This window comes from Pogonomyrmex barbatus, unplaced genomic scaffold (genome assembly GCF_055798465.1).
Source record: "Pogonomyrmex barbatus isolate J1 unplaced genomic scaffold, ASM5579846v1 scaffold23, whole genome shotgun sequence".
In the NCBI taxonomy this organism is placed as follows: Eukaryota; Metazoa; Arthropoda; class Insecta; order Hymenoptera; family Formicidae; genus Pogonomyrmex; species Pogonomyrmex barbatus.
Genome location: NW_028297120.1, coordinates 1,407,535 through 1,424,109, shown reverse-complemented (window position 1 = coordinate 1,424,109; position 16,575 = coordinate 1,407,535). Strand labels below are relative to the sequence as shown.

The 16,575-nt window shown below is 38.4% G+C and overlaps 2 protein-coding genes across 2 annotated transcripts; one reads left to right on the top strand and one right to left on the bottom strand.

Annotated features, from left to right (window-relative positions):
- Positions 1–552: 552 nt before the first annotated feature.
- On the bottom strand, positions 553–3,002 carry LOC105427267 (spliceosome-associated protein CWC27 homolog). Its single transcript, XM_011638939.3, has 7 exons — positions 2,844–3,002; positions 2,412–2,621; positions 2,128–2,328; positions 1,904–2,040; positions 1,564–1,818; positions 1,306–1,473; positions 553–1,199 (listed from the first exon to the last, which is right to left on the bottom strand). Exons 1-7 carry the CDS (start codon positions 2,883–2,885, stop codon positions 680–682), a joined length of 1,533 nt encoding a protein of 510 aa, XP_011637241.2. The 5' UTR covers positions 2,886–3,002; the 3' UTR covers positions 553–679.
- Positions 3,003–3,612: 610 nt separating this feature from the next.
- LOC105427279 (dynein axonemal heavy chain 7) lies at positions 3,613–16,394 on the top strand. The gene has a single exon (XM_089078405.1). It carries the CDS (start codon positions 3,613–3,615, stop codon positions 15,286–15,288), a length of 11,676 nt encoding a protein of 3,891 aa, XP_088934531.1. The 3' UTR covers positions 15,289–16,394.
- The last annotated feature ends 181 nt before the right edge of the window (positions 16,395–16,575 follow it).

Genomic DNA, 16,575 nt, shown 5'->3' with positions numbered 1-16,575 from the left:
CGAAATCATACGAAAGAAAAAACGCGCGATGCGCATCGGTCGCCTCCGACAGATCGACTGAATCTGTGAACGAACACGCGACGCTTTGTATCAAGCGTCTTATCGCGCTTTAATACACGCGAATCAAACAAGCTCCGATTGACAGTCTATTTGCACAGCACTCGCATGTAATACCTTTGTAAATTGTTGCGTATGAGACATGATGACATGGAGTTGCTGAAGCAATCTATTCGCTTTTCGAAATAAATTCCGAAATCTTAAACAACGATCTTCTTTCTCTCTTCCCTCTCTTTCTCTTCCTTCTTTTTCTCTCTTCTTTCACACGTACATTCAACAAACATGTTATTGACAATGAACGAACAAGTCAGCAATTTCGAATCGAACGTACAAAATACAGCGCGTAAGATAAAATTAGCACTCGGACGACAAAATTATTTGATTGATATCAATTTATCAAATGAGAACAAAAATCCAATGTTTTAAATTATTAACATTGCAAAAGCTGTGTATATCTCCCTAACTAACTGATATATTCTTAATCCAAGACCGATAAACATTTTTAAAAAAAAGTATATTTTATTAGCATAATTTGTTTATAATTTGTTTTTAATTTCTATATACACTTATTCTTCCATTGTTTAAATAATTAAAAATGATTAATTATGATACATAATAGAAATTATAAATCACTCTTATATCGAGAATAATTTCTACTATCCTTGTCATTTTTGGATTTGTAAGATTTCTCTCCCCTTCGTCGTTTGTTCAAAGGATTTCGAGGATCGTAAATCTCGAACCAATCGTCGTCCTTCGTACTGGCATCTTTGGCAAGTACCGGTGCTTTTTCCTCACAATGCAAAGCATGTGTCAACCAAGATTCATCGTGCGGATCATCATCTTCAGTATCTTTCGATGTTTTCTTATCAGAATTCGAAGTATCCTTCGTGTGCTCCTTGGCATTATGAAGTTTATTTTTAAATTTGTTCAACAATTCCATTGTAAAATCTTCGCGTATTTTACCCGTCTTTGGTAATTTTGCTTTCTCCTTTTTGTATTTTTCTTGTGTTTCCATATATTCTTTCATTATTTCAGATTTACTCTCTTCCTTTTCAGTTTGTTGTTTTCGATCTATTTCTTTCGCTTTTTTCTCGTTTTGTACGCTGCGCTTTAAATTTCGTATTTCTTTCCTTATTGCTTCGCTATAAATTAAATTTCAAATAATACGAGATATTTATAATTTTTTAAACAGATATCAAATCTACTTTATAGATTATTTTAAAATCTATATAAGTAATGTAAACATACGCTTTTTTCTTCCGCTCTTCTTCTCGGTCTTTTCCCAAATAATATGTGTCACTTTCCTCATCTTCGTTTATATTTTCATCTTTTGTTATATCATCCTTAATTTCAGGCTTCGATTGGGAAATCTTTTTAGAATCCTTCAATTTATTCTTGATTCTCTCTTTCATAGCTCTATTATAATACATAATATATAATACATATTATAACTATTTTGTTAAATGTAATATTTTTATTGTTATATATTTTATTTTCTACACTTACTCTTTCTCTTTTTTTAAAGCAGCCAATTCTTCCGGAGTATGTGTTTCATCATCACTCTCCCAATCGCTACTCCGATCTTCTTTAATTTTTTTACTTGGTGGTTCAGCTGGTTCAATCACGGATTGTGAGCTTAACTTTGGATCAGATAAACAATCATGTGCTGATTTTCCTTTGCCACTATATTGTTTATTTAAAACCGATGACTCCTCTTCATCTTCTTCAGCTTCCTCTCCAAATGATAATAATTTAAAATTCCTAAAAAAATTGAGTATGTAAAAAAAAGAGATTATTATTTAAAAGTAGTAACTATAATTCTTATTATATAACTATATTTTCTTACTTTACACCAGTTTTCTTATCCTTTTTTCTTTCTTTATTGTCTTCTTTCTTTTCAGATACTCTTGGAACAATATCTGAGAATGGATTATTTAAAACTTCCGTTTTTAATATTTTCTGTGGATACTGAGGTCTATCATTCTAAAATTTATTATATTTTTAAATATAATTGTACATTAAATTGTTAATACTAGAATAGGATATATATATGTATATGAAAATATTTACTTCGTCTACAAGTGCATCTTCTAACTTGAGCATATTATAAACTGTTTCACCAGTAACTTTACCAAAGATAGTGTGCTTATTTTGTAACTCAGGTGTTGCACCAAGTGTGAAGAAAAATTGCGAACCGTTGTCATCTTTGCCAGCATTAGCCATAGCAAGCAATCCTCTTCGACAAAAACGTAATCTTGTGTGAAACTCATCCTGCGAGTAGGTAATATATGATAATTGTTAAATTGAGCAAAATATTGAGCAAAAGTAAAAAATTAGTTAAAATTATCAAATACCTTAAAGGGATATCCATATATGCTTTCACCACCTTCTCCTGTTCCTGTTGGATCTCCACCTTGCGCTATGAAGCCTTTTACAATTCTGTGAAATATTGTGCCATTATAATAACCCTCCATGCAAAGCTGTATAAAATTTCTGCAAGCCTTGGGAGCCTCTTTTGTCCATAATTCTAGATCTATGTCACCAACTGTTGTTTTCATTATCACCTATTTGACAATATATGAAAATAAATTAAAAATAAAATAAAAGTTATTTATTTAAAAGTGACGTTGCTTTATATTCAATTATTATAATAATAGTAATACTAATAATACAAAATTACATTGTAATCTTACATTGATTGATTTATCATTTTGTTAAAAAAGCTTTATAGATTACTTTATGATTTCTATTTACATTTTTTTATATACAAAACAGTTTAAACTTACTTTCCCCGTTGTAGGCGGTTCTTGGATATAAATATTACTCATATTTATAACCTCTTATTGTAGTCGATCACAAAGATGGAGATGAAATGTGCAGGGAACGTAAATACTCGATATAACGTAGTTATTCAACCTTCCAGTAGATGGCGAATGTTTCCAATCAGCTGTTTCTGACAGTATTTTAAAATGCCAAATATAATATAAATTACTAGATAATAATTAATAAATACAACTAATATATAATTACAACTAATATATTGTCAATACCAAATAATAATATAATTTATTTATAATTTATATATGTTTATAAAAACATTAACTAAAATACATGCCTACCTATATTTTTTTTTACACTTTAGGAACAATGTATAATCAAATAATAATTAAGTAATTTTAATTTATTATTATTTAAAAAAAATATATATGTTTCAATTTTAACACGAAGGTCGCATGCTATGTGCTCTGCTTTACATGTGTAATCGAAAGCCTGTTATTGATAAAACGTGTAAGGTATCCAAGAAACTTGGTTCTGTAAATTCGTTCTTATATGTAGAAAAGCTGCTCAATAATAATTTGTAACTGTGTTTTAAATATATTTACTAATAATCTGTAATACTGTATTTTTACAAACTATTTAAATGTTTATGCGTAACAATATATTTAATAATACTCTATAAAAGCAGTGTGAAATAGTTAATTAAAAGCAAGTGGAACAGCAAACCTAACAATATACCTAACATGTTAGGTATAGGAAACGTTTGTGTTTGTGAATATGGATTGGAAATACTTTGAAATCAACTTTTCAACAATGTCTCAATATCCAAATTCTAATCAGTCGAAACAAATCAAATTAAAGGACTATATAAGTGACATTTACGTTCCAGAATTTTCTGCAGAATGGAAAAAAAATATATTGGATTTGATACCCTTTACAGACAGGCGAAAATATTCTTGTTTCATAAACTCAGTAATGGATGAGATAAAAGAAATGTACGTTGAAAATATGAGAGATTTTATATTGAAATCCGTACTGTCCTATAAAATATACAAGAGGGAACACGTTACGTGCGAAGAGTGCAACATTTTCACTGATGCGACACGCAACATTGTTGAGGCAAATAAAATGCATGATCGTGAAATGTTTTTGAAGCACCGTGATTTGTTTACCAAAAGATACTTTCTCTCTCATCCGATAGTCAGACATGTTATGAATACGGCATATCGTATTCTGCCCCCGGTAATTTGCGACTTCAGACGTTACCATAAACTCGGAATGTTAACACTGACGTGTTTTCAAAACTTGATTCTCAAAGATATTAAAAGGGGCTCTTCGGTGATCACTAATCAATTTTATACCGAGACGTTTAAGGCCATACAGAGATCGAAGTTATTAAAAAATATCCCGACGAGACGTCTATCTCAATTTATGCGATGCCTTACAAACGTATTCATCCAGCAGATTCTTAACGTAACGATGAGATCCATCGATCACGTGATAGACACCATGAAGGATGGCTGTTTCTGCCCTCAGATCGAACTTAAGCTGATATGCGAGAGTGATCGGCTCGTAACTAAGCCAGACGTGGAGGATGTATTTTCAACGTATCACGATATTGTCAAAAATATTGAAGGTATCGCGCAAGATCTTATGCCATTGGAGGAGTGGTTAAACGTCAGAGCGAGAGACAGGTATATAAAAGTAGCGCTTCCTGACTGGTTCGTCGAGAAGTCTCACCGTAACTTGCAGGAGATATTGGACGCTCTGTTTCAACCTGTGAACGAGCACGTGGCTCTCGTCTCCGTGGAATTTAGCGGGATAAAACACGTGACAAATGTCGAGAACCGAGTATTATCCTTGACCTCCAAACGGCCAGATTTCGACGCTTACTTCGAGCAGATACGCAGGTACGACGAGTACCTCGACAAAACGAACTCTATGCTCTCGAATTTGTACTACAACGTGGGAAGATTGGAGCAAGGCGGCGCCAAGGAATCCTTACGGCAGATCTGCTGCGATATTAAAAATGTCCTAACAGGGGAACTTGTCAGGTATCACCGGGACTTCAATCGTACGATCTGTTCAGACTTCGAGGACTTGAGGTCTATGGCTCTGAACATCCCGAGAGATGCGGAATCCTTGATACAGCTGAGCGAACGTATGTCGCGGGCTTCGAAGGTATTCGTGAAGGAACAGGAACGAAAGATACGAGAGTCAATTTGTATGCTGAGCAAACTGTTGGAGATCACCACATTGACTGACGAGCATATCGATTTGAACAGGAGGACCATCAATTGGCTGCGCGACGTTCAGCCGATATTTGCGCAAAATAATACGTTATGCGAAGCTATGAAGAGCGAGCTGGAGGAAGATCTTCAACGGAGAATAAACGCACTGAACTCGGAGGTCGACGCGATGTTCCCGCAGCTTGTTATCTTAGATGACATGGACAACGTGAACGAGGTCGGGGAATACGTGGAGCATTACAAGGATCTGATTAGGAAGTACAAACGTATCGATGACGAGATGCTGGTTATTAATTCAGAGGAGAGACTTTTCAAGTTCCCCGAAACGGAGTTTCCAAAAATAGTCGAGCTGAAGGAAACGATTGTACCGTTCTACAAGCTTGTATGTATTATTCATCAATGGCGAAGGGACAACTCCGTGTGGCTGAATGGTCCATTCGAATGCCTGGACGCTTCCGTTATCGAAAGGAAGACCGTGAGGTATTTCGATGAAATAACAGAGATAAATAAAACGATGAAGTCGCGCATCAAGATGGACATGACGGCAAACAGGTCGTACAAATTTTCCGGCATCGCCGACGATCCCGATCCAATGCAGCAACCCGCACCATTAAAATTGTGTTGGCAAGCGCTTAACAACATTAACGAGTTTAAAATTTACGTGCCGCTAGCGGTTTGCATGTGCAATCCGGCTCTGAAAGCGCGCCATTGGGAAGAAATGTCGGCGATATGCAATTTTGATCTTACGCCAAATGCAGGAACGACTCTGAGGAAGATGATCGACATGAACCTGATGGATAACATCGACAAGTATAGGGCTATAAGTTTGGGCGCTAACAAAGAACTTCATCTTCAGCAGGAATTGGCTGAGATGAATAAAGAATGGGAACCGATATCATTCGAGATGTCGACCGACGCAGAATCCGGTGTGATATTTTTTAAACACATAAGCGAGATCGAAACTCTTCTTAGCGAACATCTCATCAAAATCGAGGAAATGAGAGCGTCGCATTTTGTAAAGCCAATATTGTCAGACTTAATGAACTTTTCCGCTGTTCTCGCAAGAATCCAAGAAACTCTTGATCAGTGGACGCGAATACAATTCCGCAAACTCTCTCTGAAGTCAATATTTTCTTACCCAAAAATAGAAACGCGTTTAAACCAAGAAACTTCATTATATTTAGAAGCGACAAATAATTTGTTAGAGATTAATAAGAGATTTACGGAAAATGCGAACTTTCATGAAATTAAAAAGTCATCGGATCATTTGCTGCAGATCTTAAATGAAGCTAATGAGAAATTGGAGATAGCGAGCAGAGGTGTGAAAAATTATTTGGATATTAAAAGACTGTCTTTCACAAGATTCTTCTTTCTCGAAGATTCAGAGGTACAGAAAATACTATTCGAGTCGATTATTAATATAGAGAAACGGTATGTGCTTGTGAAGAAATGTTTTGCTGGTGTTAAACAATTAAAATTTAATAAATCTAATTGCGTTTGGGGTATAATTGGACTTTACGGGGAAATCCTATATCTAAATAATAATATTCTCTTATCTACCGATACAAAATGTGAAGAGCAATGGTTAATTCAACTTGAGAAAGAGATGAGAGATGCAGTTCGCGAAAATATTCTGCAACATCATTCTTCGATCGATGAAAATTCGATATTTGTTCCCGCTGATAATCTTCCGGGCATGGTGAATATTTGTGGTTTGCAACTTTATTGGACTTTATCGGTAGAGAGATGTCTCGCGCCATTAAATATTCCAATGTTAAATTCTTTATTCACGACATATAAAGACGGGATAATTTCGATAAGTAACGAATTAAGAAGTAATTTAATACGAAAACGTAGAAACCTGTTGACGTCGTTGATCATTGTCATGTTGGCACATAAAGAAATCATAAAATTGTTACTGGAAAGGAATATCGTTGAACAAACAGATTTCGAATGGTCCGCACAATTGAGATATTATTGTAATGACAAAGCCGTCGAAGTGTCAGTATTCAATACAACAATTAAATATGAATACGAATATAATTGTGCTCATCGGAATATTGTTAGTACTCCCTTAACCGACAGGTGCTTTCGTACTATTTTGCAAGCTTATCATTACCATTTGTACAGCAGCGTCATAGGTCCAACCGGTACCGGAAAGACGGAAACGATCAAAAGTCTGACAAGAGCTCTCGCAAAGCCATTCTACATAATCAATTGCAATAATAGTACTTCTTACGATTGCGCGATACGGATATTTAAAGGAGTGATCTCGAGCGGAACGTGGGCCTGTTTTGAAAACTTCGATAAATTAAGGTTAGAATTGCTATCAGCCATTGCTCAGAACCTTACACAAATGAGGCAAGTGGTGTCGTCTAATTTGAGGATCGTAAGTTTCGAGGGTTGCAATTTAAATTTGAATGTCTCCGGAAATATATGCGTTAGCATCAACTCGGGGCAATTTGGCTATTCTAATCTGCCAGATAATTTGAAGGTTCTCTTTCGCCCCGTGTCAATGATGGCGCCTGAGGTTCGCAGAATTGCCGAAATTGAGCTGTTCGCCGGAGGATTTCTCCACGCGAAAAATCTGGCGGTGAAGCTAGCTGCCGGTTATAAATTATTGTCCGAGCATTTGGGACGGAAGAGCCATTACGATTTTGGTACATCGTCACTGAAGACCGTTGTCGCAACTGCAATTAGTATGAAGCGAAATATCCCGGACGAGAATGAGTACAATTTACTGCTGCGTTCAATGGTGCGCGTAAACATCCCGCAACTGTGCGACACGGATATACCGATCTTTCAGAATATCATGCAAGATATCTTTCCCGAGTCCGTCGTGCTCCCTTTCGATTGTTCGGCAATTCTAAACGCTCTGGAAATCATATGTGCAAAGCGATACTTAACGTTGCACACAATCTTCAAATTAAAGGCTTTACAAATCGTTGAGCTAATGCACGTCCGTCGCGGCCTCATGCTCATTAGCGATTCCTTCGGAGGAAAGACGCAACTTTTACACACCCTTGCCGAAACGCTGTCGTTGTTACACGATAAAGAAAATAAAATTGGAGCTACGGTGAAGCTTGAAACGATTACGCCAGGTGTAGCGGATACCGACGCGCTCTTTGGACATTTCTGCGATCAGTCTGGAGTCTGGAAGGACGGCTTGTGCACCGCTGTACTTCGTCGCTTCGCGGAAGACATCTCGACAGATTGCAAGTGGTTAGTATTCGATGGGGACTTAAATGGCACATGGGTAGAAAATTTGTATACGATCCTCGACGAGAATAAAATGCTGCACCTGACGTCTGGGGAACGGCTTCCCACGACAGACTCGATGTCCGTCATTTTCGAAACGACGAGCATGACAGACATTTCACCTGGCGTGATATCGCGATGCGGAATAATCTATATCGATGCGCATTCCATTGGCTGGAGACCACACGTTCTATCTCACATCGCTAAGCCATTTTATGATGGATACAACAAAATACTGCACGCTCTGCTCGATTGGGCGGTAGATTCGTGTCTTAATTATTTAAGGGAAAACGGCGATGCACCGATAAGCCAGGAATTGCGTCTTGTAACGTCGACTTTAAATCTATTTGAAATATTACTAAAAGACGCCTGTGAAGATGACGCAATCAGTAAAGGAAAGGACAATCACTTTGTCATATGGGCACAGGCTGCCTTAATCTTAGCTATTGCTTGGGGACTGGGTGGAAACCTGACCGAGGATTCGCAAACTCGATTCAACGCTTTTTGCATATCATTTTGGAGTGGTACAAACAAGGAATATCCTAAACCCGACACGATTAAGCATTTTGATATAACGCTGCCTAACGAGGGTTTAATCCAAGACAATTTCTATATCTTCAAGGGTATTGGAAACTGGAAATATTGGGGAGATTTATTGAAAAACGAAAAAATCCCCGAGTTATATGACTTCAATCAAATTTACATTCCAAGTGTCAATAGTATGAAATATAATTATTTGTTTTCGAAACACATCAAATATCGAAAACCTTTCCTACTGTATGGCGGTCCTACGGTTGGGAAAACGAGTATCATGTGCGATTTTCTGAGAAATAAGTTACCAGAAAATTGCTTCTCCAATTTTTTTAGTTTTACTTCCATGGTTACGGTAGCGAGAACACAGAAATCATTGCTGTCAAAATTAAACAAAGTACGACGCACCGCCTACGGACCAGGAAGAAATCAATTCTGCGTAAATTTTATAGACGACGTGAACAGAGCCATTGCGCAAAAACCAGAGACGCGATCCGTATTTGAGCTCTTACGTCAACTTCTCAGTTACGATTACTGCTATAGTACGAATGAATTAAATAAGATTTTCGTACAGGACATTATGTTTACGCTTGCGATTACTACAGGGAAAATCGACGAAGGAATCGTACCTCCTAGATTCTTGAGACACTTCAACACCTACGCGATTTCCGCTCTCACAACGGATAATATATTCAGAATATATTTTAATGTACTGCTTGCTAACTTAAAAAAAAATCTGTTTGCGGCAGATGTCACGGGAAGCGTGACTAGTATGGTAAATGCAACGATTGACGTTTACAAGGCTGTAATACAGACATTGCGGCCTGTGCCCAGCAAACTGTATTATTATTTTGACATGAGAGATATATCCAGAGTGATCGACGGATGCAGCCTGATTCAGAAAGAATCGGTAGAGACAAAGATAACGTTCATTCGATTATGGGTGCACGAGGTTTTACGTGTGTTCAGCGATCGCATGATCGACGAGGGCGATAAGAATTGGCTTTTCCTAAAAATCCGCGAAGCAGCGAAGAGCAACTTTAAGGACTCGTTCGAGATCGCTTTCGATCACTTGCCCAAATATGAAAATCAGATCACTAAGGACAGCTTCAATGATCTTACGTTTGGGAATTTGGACACGGAGAAGAGTGGCAAGTGTAGACGGTATGAAGAAATCAGTTCTACGGAAGCTTTAAAGAATAAAGTTCTCGCTTACTTGGACGAATACAATGCTAACGTCAAAAGAAAGATCAACGTCGTCGTGTGTCGCCATTTACTGGAATCTTTGATCAAAGTTTCCAGAATTCTGGGCACCCCAGGCGGAAACGTGTTGATGATATCTACCGTGGGTTCTGGCAAAAAGTCCACGACCGCTCTCGCCGCCTTTATGCAGCAGCAAAGCTTTTTTGAAACCACCGTCGATTCTTATTACAACATAGAGACGTGGAAGAATAACTGGAGAATAATTCTGCGGGAATGCGGGGCGTTGCGGAAGGATGTTACGTACTTTATGACTGAAAGGCAGATGAAAGAGGAGTTTTTGAGCGACATTAGCTGTCTGTTAAGCACCGGGGAATTGCCCGATCTATTTTCTCCCGGAGACAAGCAAAATATAATCGAAATGACGCGACTGCAGGCTCAGAGCGGTGACCGAAATGCGGAATTCACCGCGCGTTCGGTGATGACCTATTTCGTAGATCAATGTAAAAACAGATTACACTTCGTGCTTTGTTTTAGTCCTACCAGTGCCGCATTTCGGACATATCTGTGCTCGTATCCTAACTTGATGAAACACTGCACGATAAGCTGTTATCAAGTTTGGCCTAACGAGGCGCTCTTAGAAATTGCCGTGAAACACATGAGGGACGTCAATGTACAAGAAGAAATTAAAATTGACGCAGCGAGGGTTTGTGTGCAATTCCACAACAGTGCGAAAGAGATAAGTTTGAAATATCGCGAAATGTTTGGTAGAACTATTCACGTGACATCGTCGGCCTTTCTGCATATGCTCAAATTGTACACACGCTTGACATCAAAGAAACAAGAAGAGATCGTCGCGATGCGAAATAAATACATAGCGGGATTGGAAAAGTTGGAATTGGCAGCCGAGCAGGTCGAGCAGATGAAGACGACCTTGACAATCTTGAAACCACAATTGGAGTTGTCCGCTCAGCAGACCGTGATCACCATGAAAGAGGTGGAGAACGAGAACATCATCGTGGAGCGAGCCACGATTCTCGTAAAAAAGGAAGAAGAAATCGCGAATAGGAAAGCGGAAATCGCGGGTACCTTGAAAACCGAGTGCGAGGCCGATCTCGCCGTCGCAATACCGATTCTGGAGGACGCGGTGGTCGCGTTGAATACTTTGAAACCGACCGACATCACGCTGGTAAAAGCGATGAAGAATCCCCCCGACACCATCAAGCTGGTGATGGCTGCCGTTTGCGTGATGCTGGGTGTCCCTCCGGATCGCAGTATCGATCCGATCACCGGGAAGAAATTCACGGACTATTGGGGGCCGAGTAAGCGCATTCTAGGCGATATGAATTTTCTACAGAACTTGAAGGACTACGACAAGGACAACATAGCTCCCACGGTGATGCAGATCATCAAGAAGACATACATGACGGACAACAGTTTCATGCCTCACATTGTTGCGAAAGCGTCCAGCGCTGCCGAGGGCCTTTGCAAATGGGTTCGCGCCATGGTGTCTTACGACGAAGTAGCAAAAGTCGTCGCGCCTAAGAAGAAGAAACTGATGGCAGCACAAAAGGAATGCGACGAAGCTGAAGCATTCTTAAATGAGAAACGACAGACGTTGGCCGCCTTGAACGCGAAACTGGCGGCGCTGAACGACAGCCTGCGACAAACACTGCAGAAGAAACTGAACTTGGAGACGGAAGTGGCAACGTGCACTGCCAAACTAGTCAAGGCTGAGAAGCTAATCGCCAGTTTGGGAGGCGAGAAAAGTCGTTGGATGCAATGCGTTCATAATCTTCAAATGAATTACGACAGTCTTGTGGGCGACATGTTACTCTCGTGCGGAATAATAGCTTACATGGCATCCTATAATATCTCCTTTCGCGACGAGATGTTAATCAAATGGAAAGAATTTATGAAAGCTTCGAAAATACCTTATACCAAAACGTACGATTTCATAAGCGTTCTTGGTGTCGAAATCGAAATCAATCATTGGCAACTTTGTGGCCTATCGAAAAATCGATTTGCAACAGAGAACGCCATCATCTTAAATAATTCGGAACAGTGGTGTCTTTTCATCGATTCGCAGATTCAAATAAATCAATGGATCAAAAAAATCGAGAAGAAAAATAACTTAAGAGTCATTAAACAAACAGATTCCGATTACATGTCGGTTATTGAACAAAACATTGAAACCGGCACTCCAGTTTTGCTAGAAAATATCGGAGAGAAACTCGAAATCTCATTGGAACCAATCCTATTGAAGAATATTTACAAAAATGAAGATTGGTACATCGATATCGGAACTAAATCTGTGAAATACTCGCAAAACTTTCGATTTTACATCACCACAAGATTATCGAATCCAAATTATACGGCCGATGTTTTCAATAAACTTACAATAATCGACTTCTCGATGCCAGATGGAACTCTTCGAGATAAGCTTCTGGATATCGTTATTTCGAAAGAAAAGCCAGAGCTTCAAGAAAAATTTGAAACACTTCGTATTCAGGATGCCGCTAACAAGAAAGTTCTTCAACAACAAGAGGACAATATCTTAAGCACTCTCTCGTCAACTACTACAAATATTCTGGAGGACGAGAACGCCATACTGATTTTAGATTCTTCCAAAACTCTCACTGTGGACATCATGAAGAAACAAGAAGTAGCCAAAGCGATGACAGAAGATATCAACAAATTCAGAGATGAGTACTTACATTTCGCTGATCATTGCGCAGGTTTATTCTGTACATTAACTAGTCTATCCCAATTAAATCACATGTATCGATTTTCATTTTCTTGGTTTATCCAGTTATACATTACCTCAATCGAAACTTCAAACAGGAGCGTTGTTCTTGAAAAACGATTACAATTCCTCAGATCTTCATTTACAAGGAATCTTCATTCCAGCGTTTGCAGATCGCTCTTTGAAAAACACAAGCTTTTATATTCCTTTTTGCTGTGCGTAAAAGTTTTGATAGACGATCAGCAGACTACGCGGGACGAAGTTAAATACTTCATCTCTTTAGATGCGGAAGACATCTGCGATACGGTTCTAAAAGTATCAGTACCGGATTGGTTACCGATGGACAAATGGAGACAAATTTGCAGATTGAGCAGCGCAGTGTCTGATTTAAACAACCTAGCGGATGACTTTTGTGTCAACGGCACAGCCTGGGAGAGGTATTGCAACGCGATTCCGTTTCAAAGTCACTTGATACCGAAACCGTGGGTAGACAATCTGACCCGATTTCAAAAGCTGATGCTCATAAAGATCGTAAGGTATGACAAGATCATCGTGGAAATAATGCGGCTGATAGAAGATACGATGGAGGACGTGTTCAATTCCTACCCTCGCCTTCAGATATCCGAATCCTACGCGGAATCGAGTTGCCTCACGCCGATTATATTTATCCTGCCGAGTTACATCTCACCCCTGTCGCTCGTCTCCACGTACGCGAGCGCGAGAGGATACACCTCAAAGTTCACTTCTCTATCCCTCGGTGACGTCAGGCAAATGACCGACGTCGAAGTTCTTCTGGAGCGCGCGCGAAAGGAAGGCGGATGGATATTTCTGCAAAACTGTCATCACGCCACGTGGTGGATGTCGCGGCTCGAACGAATCTGCGAGAACCTGAATGTGTTGTCTGGCACATCGTTGGATTTTAGACTGTGGCTGTCCAGCTGTTCGATTCCAAATTTTCCGATTGGCATCTTGCAAAGTAGCGTGAAGATCGCGTACGACTATCCGCTTCAATTGAAGCAGAGTTTGCTGAGAGCTTACCGGTCGGAGCCCGTAGGAAGCAAAGAATTTTACGATGGCTGCCCCGGGAAAGACAAGGAATTCTCCAAACTCCTTTACGGGCTCTGCTTCTTCCACGGAATCGTCAGAGGAAGAGGACACTTTGGACCGCAAGGCTGGAACGTTCCGTACAACTTCGGTCACGTGGACTTTGAAATATCCATTAGACAGCTGCAGAGTTTAATCAGGGAAACCCCGAGCGTACCGTTCGGCACGCTGCTTTATCTCATCGGAGAGTGTAACTACGGCGGAAAGGTCACGGATCGTTTCGATCAGAGGTGCCTGCGACACCTGCTAGAATCTTTCTGCAATACTCGCGTGATTGATAATGCTGAATATTCCTTTTCCAACTGTGTCGAGCACTTGGTACCGCAAAGGTGCGAGTATCACGATATCATCGTGCACATTGGTAATATGCAACTGGACGCATCGGCGGAAGCCTTTGCGTCCGATGAAAATGCTCTTATTACAAAGGACACGATCGTCGCCAGAGAATTCCTAGAATCGATATCCCGTCTGGACTACCAAATTAGATCGTCGGACGACGAAATTACACAAGATCAGGCATCGCTGGCGATTGATGAGATTGAAAGCAAATTACCCGTGTTATTTAACATCGACGAGATACAAGACAGGCATCCTCCGATCTCGCGCAAACCGCTAAATGCGATTCTCATCCACGAAGCTAAATTGATTAATAGGATCTTGTCGGTGATCGCTGACTCTTTGAATAATTTAAAATCAGCGTTGATCGGCGAGGCCATTTTGACCGAGTCTTTGGAAGATCTGTCGAGAGAAATATCCAATAACGAAGTTCCGAGCGTCTGGAGACCGATCGATGTCGGCATTGCGACTGGACGTCTAACGAGTTACATTAGCCTGCTCTTGAAGCGAGTAAACTTCGTGCAAAGTTGGCATGACGACGATCTACCTCGCGTAATTCACTTCGACGCGTTGTCTTGTTGCAGGAGATTTCTATCCGCAGCTCTTCTCACGTTCTCACGATGTCGCAGCATACCTGTCGAACAAATTGCGACGGTTTTCGAAGTGACAAATGACGATGTTTCTATGCGCAGCAAAGAAGACATAGACGTTTATTATATTCACAATTTACATTTATCTGGCGCCCGATGGGATATGCAGAAGCGTATGTTAGCTCAAAGTTTGACAAATATATTTTGGTACAATATGCCACCGATACGTCTTACATTCAGTAAAAAAAATAGAATTATCGATAATATGTACGAATGTCCTGTATACGTGTCGCCGATGCGATACGATAAAATAGATATTGATGTGAGTATGAATAGACTGAGTATGAATTATATTACAAGTGTACCTTTAGAAACTGATAAGTCGCACGAATATTGGATAAAACGTGGGACGGCATTATTCTGTCAGAGTGAGAAATAATTAACCGACTCTTTTGTGCTCTTGATTATTTAATTTTCATAGAATGAATAAGGATTGAAAATCTCGTCTACAATTTAATTTCTCAGTTAAATATACAAATTAATCTATATAATATAATCTGTTTATGTTAAGTGAGATTAATATAAAAGGAGAAATTAATTATATTAGAGATTTCTCAAAATGTGTATTTTGTAATTATCAGTGTATGTCGTTCTAAATTGAAAAACAATACAGAAGACTATCATAAAAATCAAGTTGAAAAAATTGAAAAGCTAAAAATATATTTATTATAAGTATAACTCTTCCATATGTTTTATATTTAACTGTATACAAATTATTATTATTATTTATTTGTAATAAAATGTTTCTACACTGAAGTGTACACACACACACACACACACACACACACACACACACACACACACACACACACACACACACACACACACGGTTGCTAAATTTCTATATATGAGTAGTGTATATATACATATAAAAGCGAAAGGCAAAATTCGCATCGTTCGCTCAGTTTAGTTCTTGTAGAACAGATGCCCGTGATTTCATATGCGCAAAACATATATAAGTTGTGAATAATATCGAACAAATTGTGAATAATATCGATATAAGTTGTGAAGTCTCAACACTTCATGCACTAATTGAATTTTAATTAGGATCATCGGATAACAGATAGATAAATTTTACAATAAATGTGTTTTCAATTTTTCATTATACTCTACAAACAACTATACTGTAATATCCAAAAATTTATTTTGATGAAAAACGCTGTCAAAAAAATTTTCATTATTTTTTTGTTCTTAATGAAGAATTTTTTTAAAAACAGTAGTTGTGTAAATTGCGCCATTACTTTTCAATAGCTCATAATATCAATATCAATATGATATATTACTATGATATATGACAATACAATATCCTCATGATATATCTTTAAATATTGATATATTTAATAAATACTCCTAGAATATAAAACATACAAGACAACTATATCAAATAAAGCGATATTACTCCGACATTGCTAAAATGTAATGCATGAATATACTTTTAAAAAGTAAACGATAATACTAATGAAGAAAATGTTATATAATATGAAATTTACCACGGAATATTGTATTTTCATTTTTGTTTTTATACCAAATATGAAGTAAAAATATATATATCTAAGTACGGTAGATATTTATTGTTAAATGTCATTTAATCTAAGTATCATTTAATCTATCAATAATAGATCTAATATTTTAATTGGGTATTATTATAAAAACTTAGGGAAGAACG

Coding starts and splice junctions, on each gene's coding strand:
- LOC105427279 (XM_089078405.1), top strand. CDS start 3,613: ATGGATTGGAAATACTTTGAAATCAACTTTTCAACAATGTCTCAATAT.
- LOC105427267 (XM_011638939.3), bottom strand. CDS start 2,885: ATGAGTAATATTTATATCCAAGAACCGCCTACAACGGGGAAA. Junction 2,041..2,127: donor AAGATGCACTTGTAGACGAA/GTAAATATTTTC, acceptor AATAAATTTTAG/AATGATAGACCTCAGTATCC. Junction 1,819..1,903: donor GATAAGAAAACTGGTGTAAA/GTAAGAAAATAT, acceptor CAATTTTTTTAG/GAATTTTAAATTATTATCAT.